General features: G+C 40.4%; 3 protein-coding genes across 5 annotated transcripts; all 3 read left to right on the top strand.

The window, feature by feature from the left end:
* Positions 1 to 4,585: 4,585 nt before the first annotated feature.
* Positions 4,586 to 6,200, top strand: LOC105017390 (transcription factor HES-5-like). Its single transcript, XM_029114222.2, has 2 exons — positions 4,586 to 4,713; positions 4,836 to 6,200. Exons 1-2 carry the CDS (start codon positions 4,651 to 4,653, stop codon positions 5,265 to 5,267), a joined length of 495 nt encoding a protein of 164 aa, XP_028970055.2. The 5' UTR covers positions 4,586 to 4,650; the 3' UTR covers positions 5,268 to 6,200.
* Positions 6,201 to 9,071: 2,871 nt separating this feature from the next.
* On the top strand, positions 9,072 to 10,024 carry LOC106024742 (transcription factor HES-5-like). The gene is made up of 2 exons (XM_029114251.2): positions 9,072 to 9,198; positions 9,321 to 10,024. Exons 1-2 carry the CDS (start codon positions 9,136 to 9,138, stop codon positions 9,750 to 9,752), a joined length of 495 nt encoding a protein of 164 aa, XP_028970084.2. The 5' UTR covers positions 9,072 to 9,135; the 3' UTR covers positions 9,753 to 10,024.
* Positions 10,025 to 12,774: 2,750 nt separating this feature from the next.
* Positions 12,775 to 26,906, top strand: LOC105017388 (bactericidal permeability-increasing protein). Of its 3 annotated transcripts, none has more exons than XM_010881967.4 (16): positions 12,775 to 12,879; positions 22,872 to 22,997; positions 23,112 to 23,226; positions 23,356 to 23,487; positions 23,635 to 23,790; positions 23,924 to 23,987; positions 24,092 to 24,152; positions 24,273 to 24,364; positions 24,689 to 24,865; positions 25,075 to 25,134; positions 25,276 to 25,443; positions 25,518 to 25,585; positions 25,669 to 25,711; positions 25,788 to 25,851; positions 25,932 to 26,008; positions 26,623 to 26,906. In XM_010881967.4, exons 2-16 carry the CDS (start codon positions 22,895 to 22,897, stop codon positions 26,659 to 26,661), a joined length of 1,419 nt encoding a protein of 472 aa, XP_010880269.1. In that variant the 5' UTR covers positions 12,775 to 12,879; positions 22,872 to 22,894; the 3' UTR covers positions 26,662 to 26,906. The 3 variants fall into 3 exon arrangements, with proteins under 3 accessions (XP_010880269.1, XP_010880270.1, XP_012993845.1); XM_010881968.4 differs by having other exon boundaries at positions 12,776 to 12,864; XM_013138391.3 differs by lacking the exon at positions 12,775 to 12,879 and adding an exon at positions 17,012 to 17,200.
* Positions 26,907 to 27,640: the final 734 nt, after the last annotated feature.

Consider the following 27,640-nt stretch of genomic DNA (forward strand, 5'->3'; position numbering starts at 1 on the left):
TGGAGAGAGACTCACAGACTGCTGAGTGAATCTGGGAAAGTAGTGACCCCCAGATCTGCTGCCTGATGTTGGTATCAATGACACTGACAGAGCACACGCTAATCATCATCAACTTACACGTGTGGGACTGACACCGCTCTAAGATCCCAGCACATCCCCACAGTTCAAACATCACATTTAAAAATCCTCTTGGCTTACTCACATTTTGATGTTCTATGTCTGTCAAAATGTCACCAGGTCCAGCGACTCCATCAGAAGGCAGTGGCTCTGGTGTGAACACGGGCCCTCTAAGGGGTCAGGTTTCGTTGAAGCCCCACACTTTCCTCCTCTGAGCAGCACAGTACAGCTGGATGTGTGCGCAACACAGAGCGTGCCCCAGTCACACGCTCTCCCCTCTATGGAACCATGGCGACACTTGGCTTCCCACACTTCTGAACACGGCCTGCTGATCCCAGAGAGACAACAGAAGTGTGTCTGCTCCCATCAAGGTGTTCCCATGCACAGGCAGCCAAGAAGAGTGAGAGAAGGATTGGTTTATAGGGCAATGTAGTGCCAGACTAACCATCTGGATTCTATAGAACTCAATTTGGAAATGCTTAAAAGCAGTATCCGAAAAAAATGTTACCGAAGAAAATGTTGAAATATATACTGAAGACAACAATGTTTGCAAAGTTAAATTAAAAATGCGTGGTGAAAAGAGCATTTGCAAAAATGTCACCTACATTATGGATATCATGATATCTTGATTTCAGGAACCAATACAGTAATATCTGTAATTAAGATTGATGAAATTATCTTTTAGACTCTAGATATCAGCAAGTTACTGTAAATAGGCCAGATTTGAAATATAGCTACTTTACACATGTCTTTTCTTTGTTTTTATGTGGGATTTGTTGCAGTGATAGTTGCCTCGGGCAGAAAGTTCCTAACACGAGTCATATTTGCATTTTCTTGATTTGTGTCCCAACTTGACATGGGAACATGTTTTTCCTGAGCACACACAGGCCTTGAAGCGTTCCCACGGAGAAAGGTGGCCAACCTCTGTGGCATATGGCTCACAGACCAACATCCCACCTGTCCTGCGTAGAATTGGCCATTATTCCCCCCGACTATTGTCCAACTGTCGGAGCCCTCTGATTGGCCGGCACACTGTGAGACGGCACAAAAAGAGAGCCGCATAAATACAGAGCGCAGATGCCTAGCTCACATAGGGAGCATCAGCTGACCCGAGACCAGCGGCAACTCTGTGGAGCAGGGGAACTAGCGAAACACAAGCTTTCAACCACCTTCAGCACCAACATCCAGGAGTAAAACCAAGGCCCGCGTCTCAACATGCCCGCCTACATGGACCTCACCCTTCAGGACAGTATGGACGTGAGAGATCAGCACATCAGGTAAGCCCGTGACGAATCCCACTGGAACAACCCAGGTCCAGAAGACGTCTAGACGTTTCTGCACTGTGTGAAGAGGGTGTTCATGTTCGCCTTGTCTTGCAGGTGCAAACTCTCCCTGTTGGAGAGGAAATGCAGCAGCGGTGTGGAGAAACTGAAGCTGGTTATCGGGGAGCACCTCCAGATGGGGACCCTGGCGTCTCCCATATCACCCATTCTGGAGAAAACGGTGTCCTTTTTCACTCCGAAGAAAGTACTGCTGTCTCCCACTGGCTATTCCAAATATTCCAGGGACGTGCTTCGTCTCCTTTCCGCTTCGGAGGAAGACGTTGTGCCCCTCTGCTTCGAACAATGAACTGTGCTGAGTGCGCGGACTTGGAGGTCCAGAGGTCATCGGCCCTGCTGAGATTCACTGTGGCCTTGGCTTTATGCGTTCTCTTGTGTGGCTGCTATAAACACGGACTGAAACTGTTCTACATATACGGGTTCGCAGCGGCGCCAGACGTTGTTCGATGAATTAGAATTGTGTGAAATTGCAATTGCTCTGTGAAGCTCAGTTTGTGTATATTGCCAATTCTGTAGGAATCGTTTGGAAATGCATTACATGCATTGTTATAAGCAGTTATACTGCTCTATTCTTTCTCTGTGAAAGTACATTTTGGATGTGTTAGTTGACCTATGTTGCCTGGAAGAAAGCAGAGGCGGTTGCTCTGATTCTAAACCCCTCTTCAGAGTCTGAATTAAGGAGTGCAGGCCACTCTTGTTAGAAAGTCCATGTATTGAAAATATAACTGTTGGTTCATTCCACTTTCTTAGTGGATGTATGATGTTGTATAATTTGAACCCTGCTGTCCTTTATACTGAGGAGAAATGTTATGATTTTTGTGTTAAATCATTTTGTTGATTTTGTTTTCAATTACTTATTATTAATGGCTTCACACATAAACAAATGTGCCTAATACACAAATGTGCCTAAAGGGTTTCCTTCATGACTAAATAAATGTTTGGATAATATATTTCATGTGTTTTGTATTCTCAACACAGCTGTCCTTAGGAAAACCCAAGAGATATGTGGACCATGTTTTTATGTATGGAATGTCAAAGAGAAATGATTTATTCTCTGAGGTTCATAATTCTGACTCTTGATGATTGATGTATATACAGTGTTAAAGGCCAATTATTACACTTCAGTGGTTGATGAGCTGGGACAGTCAAAAACATTTTGTGATTTTTTTCTGCATGTCAGGTGTATTAAAATAAAACAGGCAAACAATAAATACATTTCGTAAAACCCTTATAATGCATGAGTGAACAGAGTGACAAAATATACTGTTATACAAAGAGCCACATGATAACGAAAACCTTTCACGTTCCCATGAGCTTGTCAGCAGAATCGGTTAAAGCATCCATGACAGAATAGAGCCAAAACAAGGATTTCCCTGCATATTATACATTTACAGTTTAGTTATTTAGCAGTCCTATCCAGAGGGACTTTTTCATAATTTGTTGCGAAAGTGCACCTTAAATCCAGACTGAATGCAATAATAACTTTGACTATTTGTATTAGATTTAAAATTACAACCCGAATTGTGTGGCCTGAATCAAATTGAATCACAATATTATTTTCCTCAGTAATGAAGTGACATTTAATAATGGATGGAAAGCTGCTTCTTCACTTCTGTGCCCAGCCCACTTGTACTTCAGTCATTAAAACATTTACTGATATTTAACTGACAAGCTATTTCAGAAAGGCACCTTAAGGGAATTAGTTGTACAGATAATGTATGTCTTTGTATTGCCAATTCCAAGTCTTTTACAAGGTACACATCAATTGTTCAAAGGTATTGTTGTCAATGGGCAGGAAGGAAGAAAGCTTTGAAGAGCAGACTCACAGGTCAGTGTCACTGACAGTAGATTTCCTTGCATCGATATAACTGACAATTACAATATATGTCCACAGAAAAGATAGAGGATGATTTAGTAATCTGATAACATGCAAATACCTTAATGACTCAAAATGACATGAATGTATGATTGAAAATGTATGAAATGAGTCTGTGGTTGGATTTCCCTCCAGAATCCAGATGGTCTGTGACGTCACTCTCTGTCTATAGTTCAACACAGAGCCAATAGCCGTCACTAATGGTCCACTGAGCAGCTTTTGTAGTACATTGATCCCAGCACACAGGACTCAGTGTGGGAACCTCAGACCAGCTCTCTACTCACACTGACCAGTAGCCTCAATACAGAGGACACATCTGCTGCCTCTGGACTCCAGAGTGATTCACTATATAACTAATACTGCTGGGATTAGAGACCTGATGATATTGAAAGAATATATCCATCCTTGACAGAACTGAATGAAAAAGCTGTACTATATATCTCTGGACATCCACTTGAGATTCAAAATACCCCACATTTGACACAGTATAGACCAGTGTCTTTCAACCCTTCTCCCTGAGGCACACCACCCTGCATGTTTTAGACCTCTCCCTGAGGCACACCACCCTGCATGTTTTAGACCTCTCCCTGAGGCACACCACCCTGCATGTTTTAGATCTCCCTGCTCTATCACACCTGATTTAAATGATCAGCTCATCATCAAGTCCATGATGAGCTACATCAGGTATGTTTGGGCAGCGAGAGATCTAAAACATGCTGGGCGGGGTGCCTCCAGGAATAGGATTGAAAGACACTGCTATAGACCAATGAAAATGAAATTCACCAGGTAAGATATAAAAAGAATGAATATATTTTTTTAATGTTATCAATGTGACTGAATTAGTGATCAACAGTGTGGATGCACTATTTATACAACAGTATACGTCCAGGTGTAGATTAAGTACCACTGTGTGTTTAATGTAGAGGATCAGTGTCAGTCCCACACATGTAAGTTGATGATGATTAGCGTGTGCTCTGTCAGTGTCATTGATACCAACATCAGGCAGCAGATCTGGGGGTCACTACTTTCCCAGATTCACTCAGCACTCTGTGAGTCCCTCTCCATCACCCCCACCCCTCCACCTGCTCCCCTGAGACGTGACCATTGTCCCCCAGCAATAAGAACACTGAGCATGTGGCAGCTCCACATTCCTCATTGTCCTTCCAAGCTCACCCATTGGCTACAGAGTGTGAGAAACTACAACCAGACCAAGACCCACACATTCATATGCAGATTTGGGACTATATATAGGAGACATGAAGCCAGTAGAGTCAGATTCACTTTACACAGAGACCCCTACAGAACAGAGACACAGACATGGTACCTACAATCACCTCAGCTAGCATCTACTCTAAGGAGCACCTGACTCTGACAAACAAGGTAAATATAGATTACAATTAGTTTTATGGTTTATTTCTCAATAACAGATGTAATCTATTCATCTCATGTCTGATATATTTTTGAACAATGTTATTAATGAGTGTCCTCTTCTCTTCTTGCAGTTAAGAAAGCCAGTGGTTGAGAAGTTACGCAGAGATCGTATCAACAGCAGCATTGAGCAGCTCAAGTCTCTTTTGGGTCCAGAGATCCTCAACCATCCACCCGACTCCAAGCTGGAGAAAGCTGACATCCTGGAGATGACAGTTTGTTACCTGAGACAACTGCAACAGAACCAGACAGGAAGCCCCTCCTCCTGCTCAGCACCTGTCAATCAGGGTTACTCCAGGTGTGTCCAAGAGATTGCTCACCTTCTGTCTAAAGATGAGGTGAAGACACAGTCCCAGAGAAGACTGCTGAGCCACTTCCAGAGCCTGCAGCCCTCCTCTGATAAGAACAGGAGGGAGAGTGACCTGCCTCAGCTGAGCTCCTCAGACAAGCACAGCTTCAGCAAAGAGAGGAGTCCAGTCAACAGCGCCCTCTGGAGGCCATGGTAGAGTCTTACAGACTGGAGCTCCACTCTCAGACAAACAGTTGACCGTATTGGTCTAACATTAATATCATGGACAGTAATGACAACAGGAAGACAACCTTTACCTCTTCTGTTTATGCAGGACTTTTACAAGTCTTGGTGTTCTTCTTGGTTTTCTGAGAAAATTGTATATACCATCTACATTTTGTAGTGTTTACTGACAATATCATAACGTTTATGTTTTTGGAAATGTGATCAATATATTGATCTTTACTTTCTATTTCAATTGTACTGAACAAGTTGAATTTATGTTTTTGTGATTTTATCCTAAGTTTAAATTCTGAGGTTGGTTTTGTGAAACATGTTCATACTGTTGATCATGTGTTTAAATTTGATCAATAATAGGTCAACCCTTCAATCAGGATTTCTAATGCAAACGTATTACATTACCAATCCATTTGGGATTGACTATTTTCTATGTGTTTATAATATTTTACCACTCCATATGTGTAGTGATATTGTCATATTGACTGAGTATTGATTATCTTCTGTAAAGAATGTATCAGTTATACATTTGACATTGATCACCTTGAGATACAGCATCACTGCTCCTCCATGAGGATTATTTTTACTAACTGATTATCATACCAGTTGTCATCTCTGTGATTAGAGATTATTGATCTGTTTTAAGATCACACTTTATGTCAAATGTAACATTATAATTATGATGAGGACAAAAATGTCTACTGTATTGTTAATATGGGAACCATTGTTATATCTCATTGTTAAACCTCTTGTTTATTTTAAACAATGATGTTGTCTTTTAGAAAGACAGTAACTGTGGATCCTTTACTCTGATAGAGTATCATGTCTTGGATATTTGACCAAGTTCTGGTTTTGATGTTTCATCACTTAACTCTTTTGAAATATTTACCTCATATTCAAGTAATGAATAAACACAAAAATCATCAAATGAAATACGTTTATATTGTAATTTATTCTTTGATGCACAGAAATACGTTACTAACTTGTAATATTCAACATAACTAACTAGACCATGGGGTTAAAGAAAGTCAACACTGAGCCAAGTCTGTACAGTATTCACCTAAAATAATTAGAGATTATCCAACTGAAGGTGGTTCATCCACATCCTATAGAGATATTTTTTTTTATAGAGAGACATACATAAAAATTTCAATTAATCCGAAATTAATAATTAATAGTTTAGGCTGTTCTTTGTCATGAATAATAATAAAGATATAATTCATATTATGAGGTTTAAGAGATAGGGTTGTGCTTTTTTTGCTAAAACACCTGTTTTATAAACATTATCTTTTATTCTATCAGAACATTTTGAGCATTTGCATTCCATGATTTTCATGTTATTAATGACATGATTTCAGGTGTTTGGGCAAGAAAAGGTACTGTCATTTTAACAGTGTTTCAATGGCAACAGAGCTGTATAATGTGATTAGTATAATAAGACACACTTCTATTGTCCCTCTACTGAAAGTACTGAATGGAGAGACTGTGGGAAACTGAGGAGAACTCACTCACACAGATCCCCTTTGGGACAATAGACTGGGACCTCTAACCTCGTTAGCGGGGGTCTGGATATGTCATACAAAATCAATGGATCTACTGATATTGACCACATAAACGTTCTGTATTTTGTGTTCAGCAGGAGAAAATTGGAGAATTTTTCAATAAACTTTGAAGATATTGAGGTTTGATGATTGTTTTCTGAGCCCATTTAAGCAGGTTTGTAACGTTTCTGTGTCTACTGAAACTCCACAAACCTCTTCAAAATGTGCTGCCTTAGAATGAAATCAACAAACTACAGTAGACTCCCCTGTCCCCAATTTTTGTGAACACATGTGAAATCAATATATTCTCATTACAAATGTGTAGATTTTTTCTAAAACATTACAGAATCTAAGATTCACTCAGTAAGGGAAAAATGCTACATTATTCTCTTTTTGTGGGTCATTTGACAAATTTAAAGTAAAGCCAGGGAAAGATGTGTAAACTTTCGTGGTATCTGTGTGTACAAAAATCAACATTTCATTACAGAGTTTTACCTTCAAGGGCTGAATGTGAACTCATTAGGTAGGAGATTCATTAGCATATAAAAAGGCACACTTCTATTGTTTAGGGGAACCTCTGTCAATGGGCAGAGTGTGGGAAAGCTCTGGAGAGTAGAATCACACTTTAGTGTCATTAGCATCCTCATCATCAGTCCCACTGACACCTGATTGTCTGGGGAACAACCAGAATCACAGGGGAAAAGACACACTTATAAAAGGGAAGGTTAAAATAGCTGAACACAACCGTTCATCAGGCTAAGAAATCATTGGTTGCAAGTTATTTTGAGAGACACAATTTCCACCTGTAGATGTTCTATATATAGTAAAACTGTCAATAAACATTTAACAAACCATCTGTTGTTAAGAGCCTGCTTGCTAAGGTTAGGGTTAGGTTAAGAATAAGGTTTAGGATAAGAGATACGTTTAGGGTTATTATAAAGTTTAAGTTTAGGGTGAGGGTTAGCAGATAGTTATTTATAATGTTACTGACACTAACTGGATAACCTGCAGAGCATCTACAAAAAAACCTTCGGGATTGTAAAAAAAAGTGTTACCTAAATGTCTCTTGTCGTCCATCCTCCAATGAGGTGATCGCTTAAACAAGACATTCTAATATATGTAAAATTAAATGTGCATCTGTCATTATACAATTTAATACCTCAAATAACTATTAAGCTACAACAAAATTACAATCTGAATGTCAATATATGAAAAAATAACAGAACTGTGGTCACAATTGTGAAAGTAAAAGTAAAATACAGATAAACAAACTTGAAGGATAATACCAACATGGCCTATGTTTTGTAGCACACTTCCAAGATGACAGCCACTGTTCTGGTGTTTCCCTCCAGAATCCAGATGGTCTGTGACGTCACTCTCTGTCTATAGTTCAACACAGAGCCAATAGCCGTCCCTAATGGTCCACTGAGCAGCTTTTGTAGTACATTGATCCCAGCACACAGGACTCAGTGTGGGAACCTCAGACCAGCTCTCTACTCACACTGACCAGTAGTCTCAATACAGAGGACACATCTGCTGCCTCTGGACTCCAGAGTGATTCACTATATAACTAATACTACTGAGATAAGAGACCTGATGATATGAATAGACTATCCATCCAATACGAAATGGAGAAACAACCAACAATAGCTCTCTGGATATCCACTTCTTATAACAATTGAATCTTTTAACTCAATAAAGGGAAAATATGTTAAATATATATAATTAATATACATGAATATGTTAAATATCTCTGATCAATGTAAAAAATCACGACAGCCACTGGTTTTTGTCACAAGTCACATCTTCTGTGTGATATAATGTGACTGAATCTGTGAAAGGGTGTGGAGACACAATATATTCTACAACATCCTTCCAGGTGTAGATTAAGTACCACTGTGTGTTTAATGTAGAGGATCAGTGTCAGTCCCACACGTGTAAGTTGATGATGATTAGCGTGTGCTCTGTCAGTGTCATTGATACCAACATCAGGCAGCAGATCTGGGGGTCACTACTTTCCCAGATTCACTCAGCACTCTGTGAGTCTCTCTCCATCACCCCCACCCCTCCACCTGCTCCCCTGAGACGTGACCATTGTCCCCCAGCAATAAGAACACTGAGCATGTGGCAGCTCCACATTCCTCATTGTCCTTCCAAGCTCACCCATTGGCTACAGAGTGTGAGAAACTACAACCAGACCAAGACCCACACATTCATATGCAGATTTGGGACTATATATAGGAGACATGAAGCCAGTAGAGTCAGATTCACTTTACACAGAGACCCCTACAGAACAGAGACACAGACATGGTACCTACAATCACCTCAGCTAGCATCTACTCTAAGGAGCACCTGACTCTGACAAACAAGGTAAATATAGATTACAATTTGCTTCATTGTTTATTTCTCAATAATAGATGTCATCTATTCATCTCATGTCTGATGTATTTTTTAACAATGTTATTAATGAGTGTCCTCTTCTCTTCTTGCAGTTAAGAAAGCCAGTGGTTGAGAAGTTACGCAGAGATCGTATCAACAGCAGCATTGAGCAGCTCAAGTCTCTTTTGGGTCCAGAGATCCTCAACCATCCACCCGACTCCAAGCTGGAGAAAGCTGACATCCTGGAGATGACAGTTTGTTACCTCAGACAACTGCAACAGAACCAGACAGGAAGCTCCACCTCCCCTTCAGCACCTGTCAATCAGGGTTACTCCAGGTGTGTCCAAGAGATTGCTCACTTCCTGTCTAAAGATGAGGTGAAGACACAGTCCCAGAGAAGACTGCTGAGCCACTTCCAGGGCCTGCAGCCCTCCTCTGATAAGAACAGGAGGGAGAGTGACCTGCCTCAGCTGAGCTCCTCAGACCAGCACAGCTTCAGCAAAGAGAGGAGTCCAGTCAACAGCGCCCTCTGGAGGCCCTGGTAGAGTCTTACAGACTGGAGCTCCACTCAGACAAAAAACAGGGGACCATATTGGTCTAACGTTATTATTGTGAACAATAATGACAACAGGAAGACATAATTTTCCTTTTCTGTTAATGCAGGACCTTTACAAGTCTCAGTGTTATTGACACTTTTACTTTTTGCTGTAACGCAGTTCTAAATGTTTTCTGTGAAAATGTTCTAATCTATACCATCTACATTTTGTAGTGTTAACTAAAATCTTGAATTTCAATTGTACTGAACATGTTAAATTTTTTGTGAATTTGTCTTTTAAACCCAAATGTTTTTTTTTTGAAAATGTTTAACATTGTTGATATAAAAATGTTTTTATATATGTTATATGTTATATATATCAATAATAGGTATATTGATCTTCAATGAGGATTTCTAATGTCAAAATGGTTTTACATTATAATTTCATTTGTGATTGTTAATTATCAATGTGTTTTTAATATTGTTTCACTCTATTTGTACAGTGATATTGTCATATTGACAGTGTATTGATTATCTTCTGTGAAGAATGTATCAGTAATATATTTTTTATTGATCATCTTGAGATACAGCATCACTGTTCTTCCATGAGAATTATTTAGACTAACTGATTAGCATACCATTTATAATCTCTGTGATTAGAGTTTATTGATCTGTTTTAAGATCACACTTTGTGTCAAATGTCACAAAATAATGATGATGAAGACAATTATGTCTACTGAATTTGTTATTATGGGAAACATCTCTCAATGTTAAACCTTTTGTTTATATTGAAAAATTATGTCATCTTGTAGAAAGATAGTAACTGTGGATGCTATACTCTGATAGAGTATCATGTCTTGGAGATTTGTCCAATTTCTGGTTTAGATTTTTCATCACTTTATTATTTTGAATAAAGCGGATGTTGTCTATTAGAAAGACTTCCTGTGAATCACGTAGTCTGACAGAGTATCATTTCGTTGAGAGAAGGTCAAATTTCTGATTGTGATGTTTGATCAATTTCTTTCTCTTGAAATATTTACCTTACATGAAGGTATTTAAGTACGAGTCATAACATCAGCCTGAATAAATGCACAAATCGTCAAAGGAAATATGATTGTTGGTTCATTTAATTTTCCCTTAAACGAGACAAGGTTGATTTACATTACTGATTCTGGAAAATTGCATTCATGTTGAGACGACATCTTGAATTGATTCAGGATTAGCCATACTCATGGTAGCAATCACATGAATATAGAAGGGTTTGAAACATATTCTATAAAAAATGAGAAAATAGGATACTTAATATTCATTTATTTTGGGCACAAAATAAAGTAGCCTACTTTATCAATTAGTAAATTGTAGTTCGCAAACGATTTGTTCATTTTGAGAAGTGGAATATTTGAGGATCTCTTGATACCAAGCCAAGGTCAGGTAGACCAAGAAAGATTTATTTGTTCAGGATACAAAGAAAAACCCACAGATAACCTCAGGAGAAATACAGGCTGCTCAGGAAAAAGACGGTGTGGTTGTTTCAAGGAGCACAATACGACAATTACAAAAACGAGCTGCATGGTCGAGTTGCCTTTACTGCACCAATGCCACTAAAAAGCCTGGTTACAATATGCCTGACAACCCCTTGACATGCCTCACAGATTCTGGCACACTGTAATTTGGTGTGACAAGACCAAAATAGAGCTTTATGCTCACAACCATAAGCGCTATATTTGTAGAGGGGTCAACAAAGCTTATAGTGAACAGAATACCATCCCCACTGATAGCATGTGAGCTCTAAAGGCACAGGAATCTTTTGAAAATTGATGGAAAGATTAATACAGCATGTTATCAGAAAATACTGTCAGACAATTTGCATTCTTCTGCACGAAAGCTGCTCAAGGTACACTCTTGGACTTTCCAGCACGTCAATGACCCTAAGCACAAGGCAATGTTGACCCTCCAGTGGCTAAAGCAGAAAAAAATGAACGTTCATCACAGTTTCCTGACCTTAATATCATCGAGCCACTCTGGGGAGATCTCACATATGTGGTTCATGCAAGACAACCAAAGACTTTGTATGACCTGGAGGGATTTTGCCAAGACGAATGGGCAGCTATACCACCTGCAAGAATTCAAGGCCTCATAGACAACCATTACAAAAGACTGCATGCTGTCATTGATGCTGAAGGGGGCAATACACAGTATTAAGAACTAAGGGTATGTAGACTTTTGAAGAGGAGTCAGTTCATTATTTTCTTTGTTGCCATGTTTTGTTTTATGATTGTGCCTTTCTGTTATGACCTACAGTTGAATGTGAATCCCATAAGAAATAAAAGATATGTGTTCTGCCTGCTCACTGTTTTCTTTACAAATGTAATTGGATACATGGTAGGTCTAAAATAATTTATGTAGTAGTTGACTTTTGATTTTAATTATAAAAACTGATGAAATCGTACACTGAGCATTTGCCTAAGTAAAAAGGACGCATGAACGACTGACTCGGTCAGTTTACATCGCTAGACTCCATTGAGTACTGTATTAAATAGGCTTACTAGTACCTACTAACATCTTAGGAATAATCATAAGAATAGCTAGCGAGACTGAAGATGAATTATGCCAGAAACAGTTGCAATATAACCGTATACAGCTTCAGTTAAGGCTTAAGATATCGTAACTACGTTGTTAAACAAGCAAATGTATTTGTCTATCCTGACCCAAATCCTGATACTACCGGTTTTAAACAGTTTCTTAATAATAAGTACTATGCACCGCCTTCGAGGAGATACGAACACAGAACCTTTAGTTCACAAGTCCGCTTCTCTAACCACCACACTATTTAACAAAACAGGACAACGCAATCCAGAAAAACTAGTTTTCATGCGTAAATAAATGTTTTTTTTTTCTATCACAAGCAATCACATCACACTCATTAAGGTCTTACTCTTAGCCTACTCCAGACGTCTTCTGATTTGAGCGAATGTAATCATCTTTCAAAACACGCCTACAGAGACCTTCCTAATTTCAACGCCTTGTGCCTGCCTTCCACTTTCACTCTGTCATGCCCCTCTGTTAACCGGAGCGCGACAACTGCAGTCAAGTCCATAGCCACTTTCTTAGTCGTGCATAAGGTAGGCAACTACAAAGTAAGTTTTTTTTAATTATAACTAACTCATATGAAGTTTGTTAGTAATATAAGGCTACGGTACCAAATAAAATGTCCTTTGTTTCTTTTTGTTTATACGTTTCTCTATTTCTGAAATGTGAAAGTCTGTGGGAAACTTAGTGTTTTGCATGTGAAATGTATTGCAAAGTAGCCTATATTGTGAAAGTTGTCAGTGCAGAGTGAGCAAGTTAGATTGTGGGTTGTCATGGAGAATAAGTGTGGTAAATTATACATTTGTCAAAAATACCTTCTGTCCCTGTGTAGCTGAAAATCTGTCTATAGTGGAACAGTTTTAGAATATTCTTCATTTGTTCATAATGTTGAATAAATTTAAAAAAAACACATAAAACTGATTTCAATGGGAAAGACTTAAAAAAAAACTTCAACTATCTATAAAGTTCCTCAAACACACCAGTCACATGATTTAGAAGGCCCCCCCTATGTTCTTCTTCTTATGTCTGTTAATTTTAACAAAGCATAATTCAATATTGGCATGGCTCCCTGGTCACCTCCTTCAGGGTCATGTGGAATTCATCTGCATCTTTGACAAACAAACACACAGTTCTTTCAGAGTCCTAAAGTGAATCAACTCTGTACCATTTGGATTTTTTCTCCAGGTCCAGTCAACATCTTTAGTCTATAGTAGTGGTTATCTCTCATTCAGAATCAGTCACCAGTCAGAAAAAAAATTGTTACCCCTTTTGCAGTGATTATCACTGGTCTATTACAATGGGTTATTGTTTATCTGCTTTTAAAGTAAGTTTTTAAGAATTAATTATCAGATCATGTTAATAGCAAGTTAGGTGGGTTTGTGTTTTGCCTTTCGGACTTCTCCTGATAGCCTTCCATAAAGGAAATGAAAGTGTTAGTTGTGTAATAAAAAAAGGGCAAACAGGAAGTATTGGTCCATTTCAGAAATTAGCTGTACGATACTTTAGATCGGGTAAAACGTCATCCAGAGTAGGCTGTCATCCCGTTGAGGGGGAAAACAAACCTGCATCCCCTGTAGACCACAACAGCGTAAACAAGACCAAGCCACTGTCTTAAATTAATAACGCTTGTTATGCCGAAGAGTTGCTGTGTATTTGGTTGGTTGTCACTCTTGCCATTCAATTTTGCACCTATTACTTTTGTTTTCATGCCGTACTGCTGTCACTGTCACCTACTAACGTATTAGCTGTAGACTAGACCGGTGTTAAACACCGGCCGGACAAACGTAGCTGCCATTTGAGCATGTTGCAATTGATAGCTTGCATACTATTTGAAGAGAAGGAACGAAAAGTAAAATATTTTACTGGTAATTTGCTTACCTGGAACTCTAATAATGTAAGGTAGGAATAGATGTCCAGGTAGGACACCTCTGGCCATAGATTGGGGTTTTTGCACCATGACTAAAATCTCGCTAGGCCTGGGCAATACCTATAGGATTTTTTTGCAAAGCGATGGGGAAAATGTTTTGGCACTGACGTCTCAAAACACGTTAAACCCAGTCAAATTCACTGCTTGGGTTAACGCCTCAAAACACGTTAACCCAGCCAAATGCATTGCTATGAAGGGGCTTATACAGGTGCTCACGAGAGTAATACATACAGTGCAACAGTAGCTGGCAAGGTAAACATGGCAGCAAAATCACTAAATAAAACCCAATCGAAATATGTGGATGTATGTTGCTTTTGTGGTGAATCATATATGTCTTTGAGAAACAAACATGACCTTTTCCTAGGTAAATCGTCGTTTTTGCGACCGGACAACACACTCTCCTTAGAAGATATAGTAGGGCCGGTAGCGCTGAATTATGTCTTTTCTATAGCGGTACGTACCAAACGTGATCCTGTCGCAATCTTCTGCTATAATATAAAATACATTCAACTTTATTGTCATTGAATAGTACATGTACAGCACAAGAAACATCTAACCAGAACTGCAAATAGAAGAGGACTGAAAATGTTCAAGTATTTTGTGTCTGTTTTTTTATGTGGTGCCAATTTTGCGTCCCTGATACAAATAATGTTGTATTTTGGCTATATTTGGACACACAATAATTCCATTTGGTTTTCATGTCTAGTCATGTCTAGTTATTTATTATTAATACACTGATTTGGGCTTCTAATTGTACTTTGGATTATTATTATTATTTAATTATTAAAAAGCTTTGGTTAAAGAGGTAAATTGAATTTTACCATGTCCCCAGTGCTGTTCATTCAACTAGTAAGAACAAAGAAAAACACATTTCCAAATATGTCATTATCATTTCATTTTTCCAGTCAGAATATATTAATTTACTATATTTATTAAATGTTTTATGGATAAGGTTTTATGATTGTGCCGGCAGTCACTGTCCACTCTGATGAGATGGTCCCTTTAAGAAAAAATACATTTCCCAATGACATCACGCTCAGGTGACATTACATCAGTGGAAGGAAATTCAACTATGGTATGCTGTGTGATTTTTTTTTTGTTGATGTTTTTGAACATAATGTGTCCACCCTGTTAGGCATAAATGTAGAGATCAATCATATTGAATCATTTCAAAAATCATTTGTGGAAATGTTTTTATTCCTCATGAAGTATTCAAGGTCATGCTAGCCATTATGCTACCAGAGGAAGGCTGAAAGCCAACTTTAGCTCAAAATGTCCACCCTGTTAGCCTTATTCAAATAACAGGGTGGACATGTACACTGCTCAAAATTAAAATTAAGGGAACACTTAAATCACACATCGGGTCTCGATGAACAAAATATAATAAAGATCAAAATCTTTACTGTACATTGTGTAATTCGTAGAGAACAAAATTGCTTAACAAATGTCTCCTGCCCCACCAGAGGAGACAATACCCTGGACCATGTGTACACAAACATTCCAAAGGCTTACAAAGCCATTCCCCTCCCCCACCTGGGTCAATCTGACCATCTCTCACTATTCTTACTACCAAAGTATTTACCCCGGATTAAATGTGTGAAACCTTCAGGGAGGACAGTCAAGGTGTGGCCTGGATGGTCAGACTCCCTTCGACAGCACCCGTTTCAACACAGAGACTGGATACATATGCTTTCTCCATTCTGGATTATATCAACATCTGCACCAACAATGTCTACACCCATAAACTAATAAAGACCTTCCCCAACCAGAGGCTGTGGATGAACAGAGAGGTCTGACAACTGCTAAAGGGACACAATGCTGTTTTTAGATCCGCCGATGCAGAGGCCTACAGCCAGCCGGCGGATCAAGATGGCTACACCCAGGGCCAACCTGAAAAGGGGCATCAAGATGGCTACACCCAGGGCCAACCTGAAAAGAGGCATCAAGATGGCTACACCCAGGGCCAACCTGAAAAGAGGCATCAAGATGGCTACACCCAGGGCCAACCTGAAAAGAGGCATCAAGATGGCTACACCCAGGGCCAACCTGAAAAGGGGCATCAAGATGGCTACACCCAGGGCCAACCTGAAAAGGGGCATCAAGATGGCTACACCCAGGGCCAACCTGAAAAGGGGCATCAAGATGGCTACACCCAGGGCCAACCTGAAAAGGGGCATCAAGATGGCTACACCCAGGGCCAACCTGAAAAGGGGCATCAAGATGGCTACACCCAGGGCCAACCTGAAAAGGGGCATCAAGATGGCTACACCCAGGGCCAACCTGAAAAGGGGCATCAAGATGGCTACACCCAGGGCCAACCTGATAAGGGGCATCAAGATGGCTAAAAATGACCACAAACTGCGGATTGAGGAGCACCAATCTCAAACCATCCAAGCCATCACTGACTACCAACCAAAGATCCCTACCCCTACAGCCAGCGATGTCTCTTACACTGACGAGTTAAACAGGTTCAGCGCTCTTTTCGACAGGGACAACAAAGAGCCAGCCATTAAAGCTGACCTCCCCTCAGACTCCCCCGCAGAAGTGTGCTGACATTTTTTCAAAATGTTGCTGGCCCAGGCGGCTGTCCCAACGTGCTCCATGGCTCTACACTCTGCCCTGACCCACCTGGACAAAACCAATACCTATGTGAGGATGCTAGTCATAGACTCCAGCTCAGTTTTCAACACTGTCATCCCCTCTAGGCTGGTCAACAAACTCCATGACCTGGGGATCAGCCCCTCTCTCTGCAACTGGACTCTGGACTTCCTTACCAACAGACCCCAGTCTGTCAGGTTAGAAAACCTCACCTCCTCCACTCTGACCCTGAATGCTTGTGTACCACAAGGCTGTGTGCTGAGCCCTCTCCTGAACATCCTCATCCCCCACGACTGTGTTCCTGTACACTGTTCCAACTCTATCGTCAAGTTCACAGGTTCCAGGTATGTGTCCACCTTAGGAACTTCAACCTCCCTGCATTTCAGTTGCACATGCACCTTGTACATTTAATTTGCCTCTTTGCACATTTAGTATTGCCATTGTACTTGCATTTTTACAGTTGTTACACACATGTCTACCTCGAGGACCTTTGTGCTGCTATCTCTGCATCATGGTTGATCATGCTACCCTACTACAGTAATCCTTAATTTGCCTTGTTTGCACATCTTGTATGCCATTTAGAAATGAACAATTGTACTTGAACAACTGTTATGCCACTTGTAACATACACTATACCAAATACTTGTAAACTTTCCACCCTCCTCTATTTGCCTTAATTGCACATTTAGTATTGCCATTTGTACTGTATTTGCGTTCATTGCACATCTACACACACCACTTGTAATATACAGTGGGGAGAACAAGTATTTGATACACTACCAATTTTGCAAGTTTTCACACTCACAAAGCATGTAGAAGTCTGTAATTTTTATCATAGGTACTCTTCAACTGTGAGTGACGGAATCTAAAACTAAAATCCAGAAAATCACATTGTATGATTTTTAAGTAATTATTTTGCATTTTATTGCATGACATAAGTATTTGATACATTAGAAAAGCAGAACTTATTATTTGGTACAGAAACCTTTGTTTGCAATTATAGAGATCATACGTTTCCTGTAGTTCTTGACCAGGTTTGCACACACTGCAGAAGGGATTTTGGCCCACTCCCCCATACAGACCTTCTCCAGATCCTTCAGGTTTCGGGGCTATCGCTGGGCAATATGGACTTTCAGCTCCCTCCAAAGATTTTAAATTGGGTTCAAGTCTGGAGACTGGCTAGGCCACTCCAGGACCTTGAGATGCTTCTTACGGAACCACTCCCTTAGTTGCCCTGGCTATGTTTTTCGGGTCGTTGTCATGCTGGAAGACCCAGCCACGACCCATCTTCAATACTCTTACTGAGGGAAGGAGGTTGTTGGCCAAGATCTCGCGATACATGGCCCCATCCATCCTCCCCTCAATACGGAGCAGTCGTCCTGTCCCCTTTGCAGAAAAGCATCCTCAAAGAATGATGTTTCCACCTCCATGCTTCACGGTTGGGATGGTGTTATTGGGGTTGTACTCATTCTTCTTATTCCTCCAAACACGGCAAGTGGAGTTTAGACCAAAAAGCTCTATTTTTATCTCATCAGACCACATGACCTTCTCCCATTCCTCCTCTGGATCATCCAGATGGTCATTGGCAAACTTCAGACGGGCCTGGACATGCACTGGCTTGAGCAGGGGGACCTTGCGTGCACTGCAGGATTTTAATCCATGACTGTGTAGTGTGTTACTAATTGTTTTCTTTGAGACTGTGGTCCCAGCTCTCCCAGGTCATTGACCAGGTCCTGCCGTGTAGTTCTGGGCTGATCCCTCACCTTCCTCATGATCATTGATGCCCCACAAGGTGAGATCTTGCATGGAGCCCCAGACCGAGGAAGATTGACCGTCATCTTGAACTTCTTCCATTTTCTAATAATTGCGCCAACAGATGTTGCCTTCTCACCAAGCTGCTTGACTATTGTCCTGTAGCCCATCCCAGCCTTGTGCAGGTCTAAAATGTTATCCCTGATGTTATCCTTACACAGCTCTCTGGTCTTGGCCATTGTGGAGAGGTTGGAGTCTGTTTGATTGAGTGTGTGGACAGTTGTCTTTTATACAGGTAACAAGTTCAAACAGGTGCAGTTAATACAGGTAATGAGTGGAGAACAGGAGGGCTTCTTAAAGAAAAACTAACAGGCCTGTGAGAGCCGGAATTCTTACTGGTTGGTAGGTGATCAAATACTTCTGTCATGCAATTAAATGCTAATTAATTATTTAAAAATCATACAATGTGATTTTCTGGATTTTTGTTTTAGATTCCGTCTCTCGCAGTTGAAGTGTACCTATGATAAAAATGTCAGACCTCTACATGCTTTGTAAGAAGGAAAACCTGCCTAATCAGCAGTGTATCAAATACTTGTTCTCCCCACTGTACATATATACGTAATACTTTTCTGACCTCTATTTCCACTTCTGGTTAGATGCTTACTGCATTTCATTGTACTGTACTTGTACTTTGCAATGACAATAAAGTTGAATCTAATCTAAAACAATGGTCAATGTAAACTAAAATAACCAACTGATTGAGGGCTTGATTCAAACTCACACTGAAAATCAGAGTAAACAATTGAAATCACAGGCTGTTCCAACTTGAGTGAATTTCATCACAGCAACTCATAATGTGACACCGTAGTGTGTATGGCCCCCACGTGCCTGTATGCTTTTGATGAGACGGAGGATGGTGTCCTGGGGGATCTTCTCCCTGACCTGGATCAGGGCATCAGAGAGCTATTGGACAGTCTGTGACGCTACTTTCCGGCATCAGATGCGCCGATACATAACGTCCCAGACATTCTCAATTGGACTCAGGTCTGGGGAACTTGAGGGCCAGTCAATGGCATCAATGCCTTCATCATCCAGGAATTCCCTATACACTCTGGCCACATGAGGCCGGGCATTGAGGATTTCATCCCGGTACCTGACAGCAGTCAGGGTACCGTAGGCTTAGCACATGGAGGTCTGTGTGACCCACTGCCAACTGACCCACTGCCAAACCGGTCATGCTGGTGTTGCGGGCAGCATAATGTTCACCACGGTGTCTCCAGACTCTTTCACACTTGTCACGTGCTCAGTGTGAACCTACTCTTCACAGCATGATCTGTGAAGAGATCTGGCGAATGCCAATCGAGCTGCACAGTGCTGGGCTGTGATCACAGGTCCCTCTAGAGGATGCCGGGCCCTCCTGCCACCCTCATGGAGTCTGTTTCTGACACTTAGTAACGTTGACTTATAACACTATTTTTTGCCCTGTGCAGTGCTTACTGTATGTATTCCACATTGACTATTTTTGATAATAATTGTTGCCGCCGTTGGATCCAGGCGTAGAAACGGGCGTATATGTTGGCGTAGGATTTTGCTTACACTCCTCTCACCGCCTGATTTATGAAGCTGTGCGTACCTTTAAAATCCAGGTGTACGCAATACCTGCCCTTGATAAATGCCGTGGCTGAAAACGATCGTCATTAGAATAACACACCCCTATATATTCAAGTCTCCGCTTCCCCCACGCCCCCATTTTACGCCATGGACACACGGAAGACGGCAAAAAAGAGAAACTTCTCTCACCTGGAGATTGAGACGATCACCAGGGAGGTACAAAGAAATAAAATGGTTTTATTTGGCAGTTTAAAAAGAGGAATAAAAGATGATGATATGATGTGGAGTACCATTCATTAACATTAATATTTGCATGACAATTAGTAATATTCGTCTTATTATTTTATGATATTTATTATTAATGACATTTATTGTTATTTAGAAGAAGAATGTCGTTATTATTATTATTTCTATTATTATTATTTAAAAGAAGAAGAATGTGATTTTTATTATTTTGTCAGTCTGAATTATACTTTGGTCATTAAAAGCCTTTTATTACTGAACCCAGTCCGTGCGCAACTGGAACCCTGAAACGTCATGTAAAGCGCACAGGCTAGTATCTGAAGGAATACATATAAATCAAATGCTTTGGTAAAGTCACACAAATTAAACATTGAAGTCCATGTTGCACTAAAATAAACACTGAAGTTTGTAATTATTATGTTGTTGTTTTTTTTACAGTGGGTCATAATATATCATATCTTTTAGTTTGTCAGTGCGTTAGGATTTTTTTTCTGCGCATTTTCGCTCCAACTCAAAACGTGCGTACACCACCTCATGAGCTGGCGTAGGATTTGAGAGTGCCGTACGTCAACGTCCATATTGATAAATCTCAAAGTCACCGTGGTTTTGGGTGTACGCCAGGTGTACGCTGGAAATTTGGTGTACGCACTTTTGATAAATGAGGGCCATTATATCTACACCTACTGTTACTGTAAAACTCAAAACATTAAAAGTTTGCCTGATAAGAAATGAACACTGCAGAGACAAGCATTCCAGATGATTCTATCAGTCCAGTCTGTCTGTTTAATGGCTTCCAAACATAAATGTCGCCATATAGCTTCAAAATGTGGCTTCGATAACAGCATTCTATAAAAATGAAGGCCATCTTTTTTGCATTCCCATTCTGACATCCAACGGCATGTCCGTTTAGTCCGAGGGTCTTGCCCGTTTCCCTACACCTGTTCCTGCAGTTTTCCCACCACCAAGCTTCAGTGATGTAACCATGACGTCCACACCAAATGAGTCTAGGCCTATAGGCTACCCAAATTATACTTCACTCGCTGCTTTCTGTTCTGCTCTCTCCTTCTACCATCTGCATTGTTTCATTGTATTAGGTCAACAGTCTAACAAACTGTATTGTATACTGTTGAATTTGAAACTTGGCAAATAAGGGAATAAAAAATTGGCATCTTGCCATGCTTGTTGCTCAGATATTGAAAATCGTGTGAAGAGATGACGTCATGGATTATTGGGTCATGTCCCCATCACTGTGCAGGTATATATGGATCAGAAAACATTGTTAGGTGTCTTCCATGTTTTCTCTTTCTGACTGGCAATCATGAAATGTGGCTAGTCTTCCATAAACAATATGAATATGTTTATTATGTAATGCAAATGAGACAAATGGGAAGAATTGGTCAATTTCAGAAATGTCTCTCATGAATTGTATGATTGTTTAATAATTATTGGGGAAAATGTTACAAATGTTGAAACTAAAGGAGTAATGTAATCTCTTTGGTTGACTAATTTATCAGGTGTACCACTTTAATGTCTACACTATCTTCTAGGTCTAGAAAACCTTGGGTTAGACTATATAGTGTCCGATCAGAACAGTTCATTACATTGGGTAGCATGGCTTTGCACAAGGAACTGGTCAATTGTGACATGTCCTTCTCTGTAAAGGAAAGCTCAAAGATCTGACTGAGCGTCCCATTTCTATAATGTATATGACAACAAAAAATACAATTGCCCGAATGTGTTATTTCTGCAGGTGATATAGGTGAATGTAGTCCTGGTGTTTTATTTCTGTTGGTGATATAGGTGAATGTAGTCCTCGTGCTTTATTTCTGTTGGTGATATAGGTGAATGTAGTCCTGGTGTTTTATTTCTGTTGGTGATATAGGTGAATGTACTCCTGGTGTTTTATTTCTGTTGGTGATATAGGTGAATGTAGTCCTGGTGTTTTATTTCTGTTGGTGATATAGGTGAATGTAGTCCTGGTGTTTTATTTCTGTTGGTGATATAGGTGAATGTAGTCCTGGTGTTTTATTTCTGTTGGTGATATAGGTGAATGTAGTCCTGGTGTTTTATTTCTGTTGGTGATATAGGTGAATGTAATCCAGATGTCTAAATTCTGCAGGAGATATAGGTGACGGTAGTCTAGATGTCTAATTTCTCTTGGTGTTACAGGCGACTGGAGTCCAGGTGTCAAATTTTTACAGGTGGTGTAGGTGACTACAGTCCAGATGTCTTACTTTTGCTGGTGGTGTAGGTGACTACAGTCCAGATGTTTCATTTCTGCTGGAGATATTGGGGACAGCAGTCCAAATATCTTATTTATGTAGATAATATAGGTGACGGCAGAGTCCAGGTGTCTTATTTCTTCCAGTGATATAAGTGACGGCAGTCCAGGTGTCTTATTTCTTCCAGTGATATAGGTGACAACAGTCCAGATGTCTCCATGCTGTTGGCTTGCTCTGTTGGCTCTTGTCTCTCCAACTCTGGCCACCAACCCTGGAGTCAAGCTGAAACTCACAGAGAAGGCCATTGAATATGGTAGGTGTAACACACTGGAGCACAATGAGTCTGTGCATTGGGATCATTCGGTAGATCATGTATTACAGACTGGCCTTTTGGCCCACATCACCTGCTATCATTTCCTGTCCACAGGCAAGCAGATTGGGATTGCAACTCTACAGCAGAAACTTAAGACTATTCAAATACCAGACATTGCTGGCACAGAGAAGGTGTCTCCGATTGGCAAGGTCAAGTACAGTTTAACAGAGTAAGGAAGTAGATCCAATAATTTCCCTAAATAATTAATAGTAATGAAATACATTTGCAATTGTCTGCATTTCATATGTGAGCTGCCCCTTTTTTATCTACTCCCTAAGCACTTTGTTTTATTCTGCAGAATGAAAATAGTGAATCTGGGACTGCCCAAGTCTGATTTGACACTTGTGCCAGGTACTGGAATCAGCTTGTCCATTACTAATGCCTTCATCAACCTGCATGGGAACTGGAGGGTCCGATACCTCCATGTCATGTGAGTACATTAGGAAGGACCAAAGTAGGACCCAAGGCGGACCCGGAAAAATGCACACCCAGACCCAGAATAGAACAACAATGAACTTTCTCCTGGCTCTGTCAATAGTAAAAAAAAAAGGTTTATGTTATTTTCCCTGTAATCTAGAAAGGACAGTGGCTCCTTCGACCTGGCGGTGAGTGGACTGACAGTCACTGACAGTCTTTCCATCCTAAGTGATGAGACTGGCAGGCCAACAGTCAGAGGTGTCAACTGTGAGGCTATTGTAGGCAGTGCCAGTGTCAAGTTCCATGGTGGAGCCAGGTAAATGGAAAATATAGACACCAGAGTCCACTGAACACATTTTGGAACGCATGGTACTGAAAAGCATAATCAAACGACAATGTCATGGAATGTTTGAAATCCTCATTCCTTGTTTTTTGTTCCTGTTTATCAGTTGGCTTTACAACCTCTTTAGTTCCTTCATTGACAAGGCCCTGCGCAGTGCTATGCAGAAACAGGTGAGAGAGTGTGATGGCAGACCACACAATCTATTAATTCAACACTGACAACAGGGTACAGTTGATCTGTTCTGACACAAATGTATTCCTGGTGATTGTTACAGATTTGTCCTCTAGTGGCTGATGCAATAAATGACATGAATCAACACCTCAAAACTCTCAATGGTAAAGCAAGTCTTGTACATTTAGAAAAAATATATAATTAATCCATTAGTTATGTGTTGTTTGTTATTCATGAGCTACCATATGTATCCTGAATAGTTCATGTGTTTTCTTATCTTTAAGTTCTAGCCAAAGTTGACAACCATGCTGAAATTGAATATTCCATGGTGACACCTCCCAGCATTTCGAAATCCTCCATTGATTTGAACCTGAAGGTGAGAGTTCAGATTGGACTATAGTACCCATGGTTGCGGGAAGATTTGAGCAGTGGTGCTGGTGACGATTTACCTCATGAATTGAATGGAGACGCCTATCTGTCAGCCATATTGATGCGCGTTAACCTCGGGCACACGCGGACGGACAACGCTTTCCCGCGGTGCAAAACGATGAACATCTCAACGACTGAAAAACCGGCGTCTCGTCAGGGGGTGCCGAGGCTCCATCGGGGCCGCCATGAGAGCACACATGTTGAACAATGTAAACTGGCAGTGAGTAGAGCCAGGATGCACATCTGTCTTGTCTGCTCTGTCTGCCTGTAGGGTGAGTTCTACAACATCGGGAAGCACCAAGAGCCCCCGTTCTCCCCCACGCCCTTCTCCCTGCCTCCTCAGATCAACAACATGCTCTACATTGGGGTCTCCGCATTCACCGCCAACACGGCAGGCTTTGTGTACAACAATGCTGGAGTACTTGGCCTCCGTATCACTGATGATATGGTGAGGGTCCCTCTGGCAACTTCATCCCAGTTTGTTCCAGACAGGCTCATCCAGGGTGTAGTAGTCCAGTTTGTTCCAGACAGGCTCATCCAGGGTGTAGTAGTCCAGTTTATTCCAGACAGGCTCATCCAGGGTGTAGTAGTCCAGTTTGTTCCAGACAGGCTCATCCATGGTGTAGTAGTCCAGTTCTCTCTATTTCCCACTGACAGATCCCTCCAAGTTCTCCCATCAGGCTTAACACCAGAACGCTTGGAACCTTCGTACCAGAGGTGATTAACCCTACGAAACCACCAAACAATGTAACATTCTGAATATTCCACAACTTTCTGTCCAGGGATGGAAGTGTACTCTTGTTCAAAAGATATCTCCTGTTTTTGTTATCATGGGTGAATATCCCTCTATGTTTTCAGATTTCCAAGCGCTTCCCTGGCCTGATGGTGGAGCTGCTGGTTCAGACAGTGAAGGAGCCCACTATCTCCTTCCAGCCCAATAATGTGACTGTCCAGGCCAGCTGCACCATGACGGCCTACGCCGTTCAGACCAACAGCACTTTGACCCCTCTCTTCATCCTCAACATGGTCAGTCTGCCTGTCAGGGTATGTGATCCGCAGACTGTGACTGTTAAAATGAACTCTGTAATCTCTCTGTGCAGGAGGGTAGTGTCAGCGCTCGACTGTTCGTAGCCGGGGTCATGCTGGCTGGTGCAATTACTCTGAACAAGTGAGTATAATATTCTAAGAGTGCAAAAGGCAAAGAAATTCCTTCATAAATGAATGGACATTTATGCTATCTGCTTTTCACAGGTTTGAGATTACTCTTGGTACTAGTTATGTGGGACCGTTTCAGGTAAGATTGATTTAGCTCATAACTTGCACATAACTTGCTTTATGAACACTTAAACACTAAATATTTTCTCAACCAGGTTCAATCTCTTGACAATATCTTCCGGATCGTTCTGAAAGATGTCGTCATACCACAGATCAACGGTGAGGGCTGCATTCATATATTTCAGTTCATTGTTTCTGCTCCAATTGGCCACAGGAATGAACATGTTTTTATCCCATAGTTCGTCTAGAGAAGGGTTTTCCCCTTCCTACTATAGGAAAGATGGAACTTATCAACACTGAGCTGCAAGTTCTGAAGGTACATGAATATATTTCTAAATGCCCTATCACATCTAATAAAGTGGATTCAAAGAGTTTACACACTCTTATTGAAAATGGAGCTTTTGGTTATGCCTTGACTGACATGTAGCAAAAATGTTTTAAAACAAAAATACAAAAACTGTTGATGCCTTGTTTCCATAACTGGACTTGTAACAGTGTTTATGATTAACCAATCACATTCCAAATCTTGTACGAATGTACATTTCCATTGCCTGACATCAGGTGAATTTATTCTGATGGTCCTACTTGACATCAGTTTTATTTGTACAGTGGATTCAAAAAGTGTTTGGATCCCTTTCTCCACATGTTTCTGATGTTTTGCATGTGCATATGTATTCAGACCCTTTGCTATGACAATCCAAATTCAGCTCAGATTCACTCTGTCTGTTATTCAACCTTGAGGTAAATCTAGAATTGGATTCCATCTGTGGCAAATTCAATGGGACATCATTTTGAAAGGCACACCTCTCCGTAAAAAGCAGCATTTTCTACAAGAGTTTGTAGGCATTAATATGCTCTGTCTTTTCTACTGTGATCAGCATGTACATGTTACATATACTTCATTAACTATTATTGCTCCTCTCTTTCCAGGGCTACATGCTAATTGGGACAGATGTTAAGTTCACATGATAAGGGCCATTTAAATTCTACCGCAAGTCATCATCAGTCAATGATCAGACGTCAAATCCACAATCAAATCCCAATGAGACATTTCATTATTTGTGTAAATAAAAGAGTATTATGCAAATAAAGTTAAAATCCACTCCGTTCCTAAAAGCTTACATATCTTCAAAGCTCTATTTTCAATTCTCTTCCATCCAGTTATTTCATTTCATATTTTCATGTTTAATCAATAAAGGAGGTTTTTAATTTGACCCTGGCCTTCTTCAGCCTTTCATCTATCTGGGGTCTGTGGTAAAATCTTCATTCGTCAAGCTGGTTTTGTAACTAGCCATGACCTAGAAAGGACAACATAACAATAGTTCCTCATAAGTGTGCTATAACACGCCATGACAAAGATTATAATTCAGTTATAATCAGTTATAATGTGCCGCTCATTAATGAAAGCATCAATCTAATCTGACTGATCATTATAATGGAATAGGATCCTTGAAGAATGATTTACCAGCAGTTACCAAAGCACTATGTTGATGTACATTATAAGGTATTATGGGTATTCCTGCACAGACTTATGAGTCTTCATGAGTATAGGTGTACTTTATTATTATTACTGTATTATATCGCATTATAAGTACATGTGTTCACTTCACATAAAACATTCCATTTGACTCAATAAAGTAAAAATAGTTAAAACTGGTTTTACTTTTCATCTATGATTAATGTAAGAATGCATGACAGCTTCAGGTTCTTGTCAAAAGATTCACATCTTTTGTGAATTAAAAAGTGACTGAATTAGTGATTAACAGTGTGGATGCACTATTTATACAACAGTATCCTTCCAGGTGTAGATTAAGTACCACTGTGTGTTTAATGTAGAGGATCAGTGTCAGTCCCACACGTGTAAGTTGATGATGATTAGCGTGTGCTCTGTCAGTGTCATTGATACCAACATCAGGCAGCAGATCTGGGGGTCACTACTTTCCCAGAT

The sequence above is a fragment of the Esox lucius genome, chromosome 17 (genome assembly GCF_011004845.1).
Source record: "Esox lucius isolate fEsoLuc1 chromosome 17, fEsoLuc1.pri, whole genome shotgun sequence".
In the NCBI taxonomy this organism is placed as follows: Eukaryota; Metazoa; Chordata; class Actinopteri; order Esociformes; family Esocidae; genus Esox; species Esox lucius.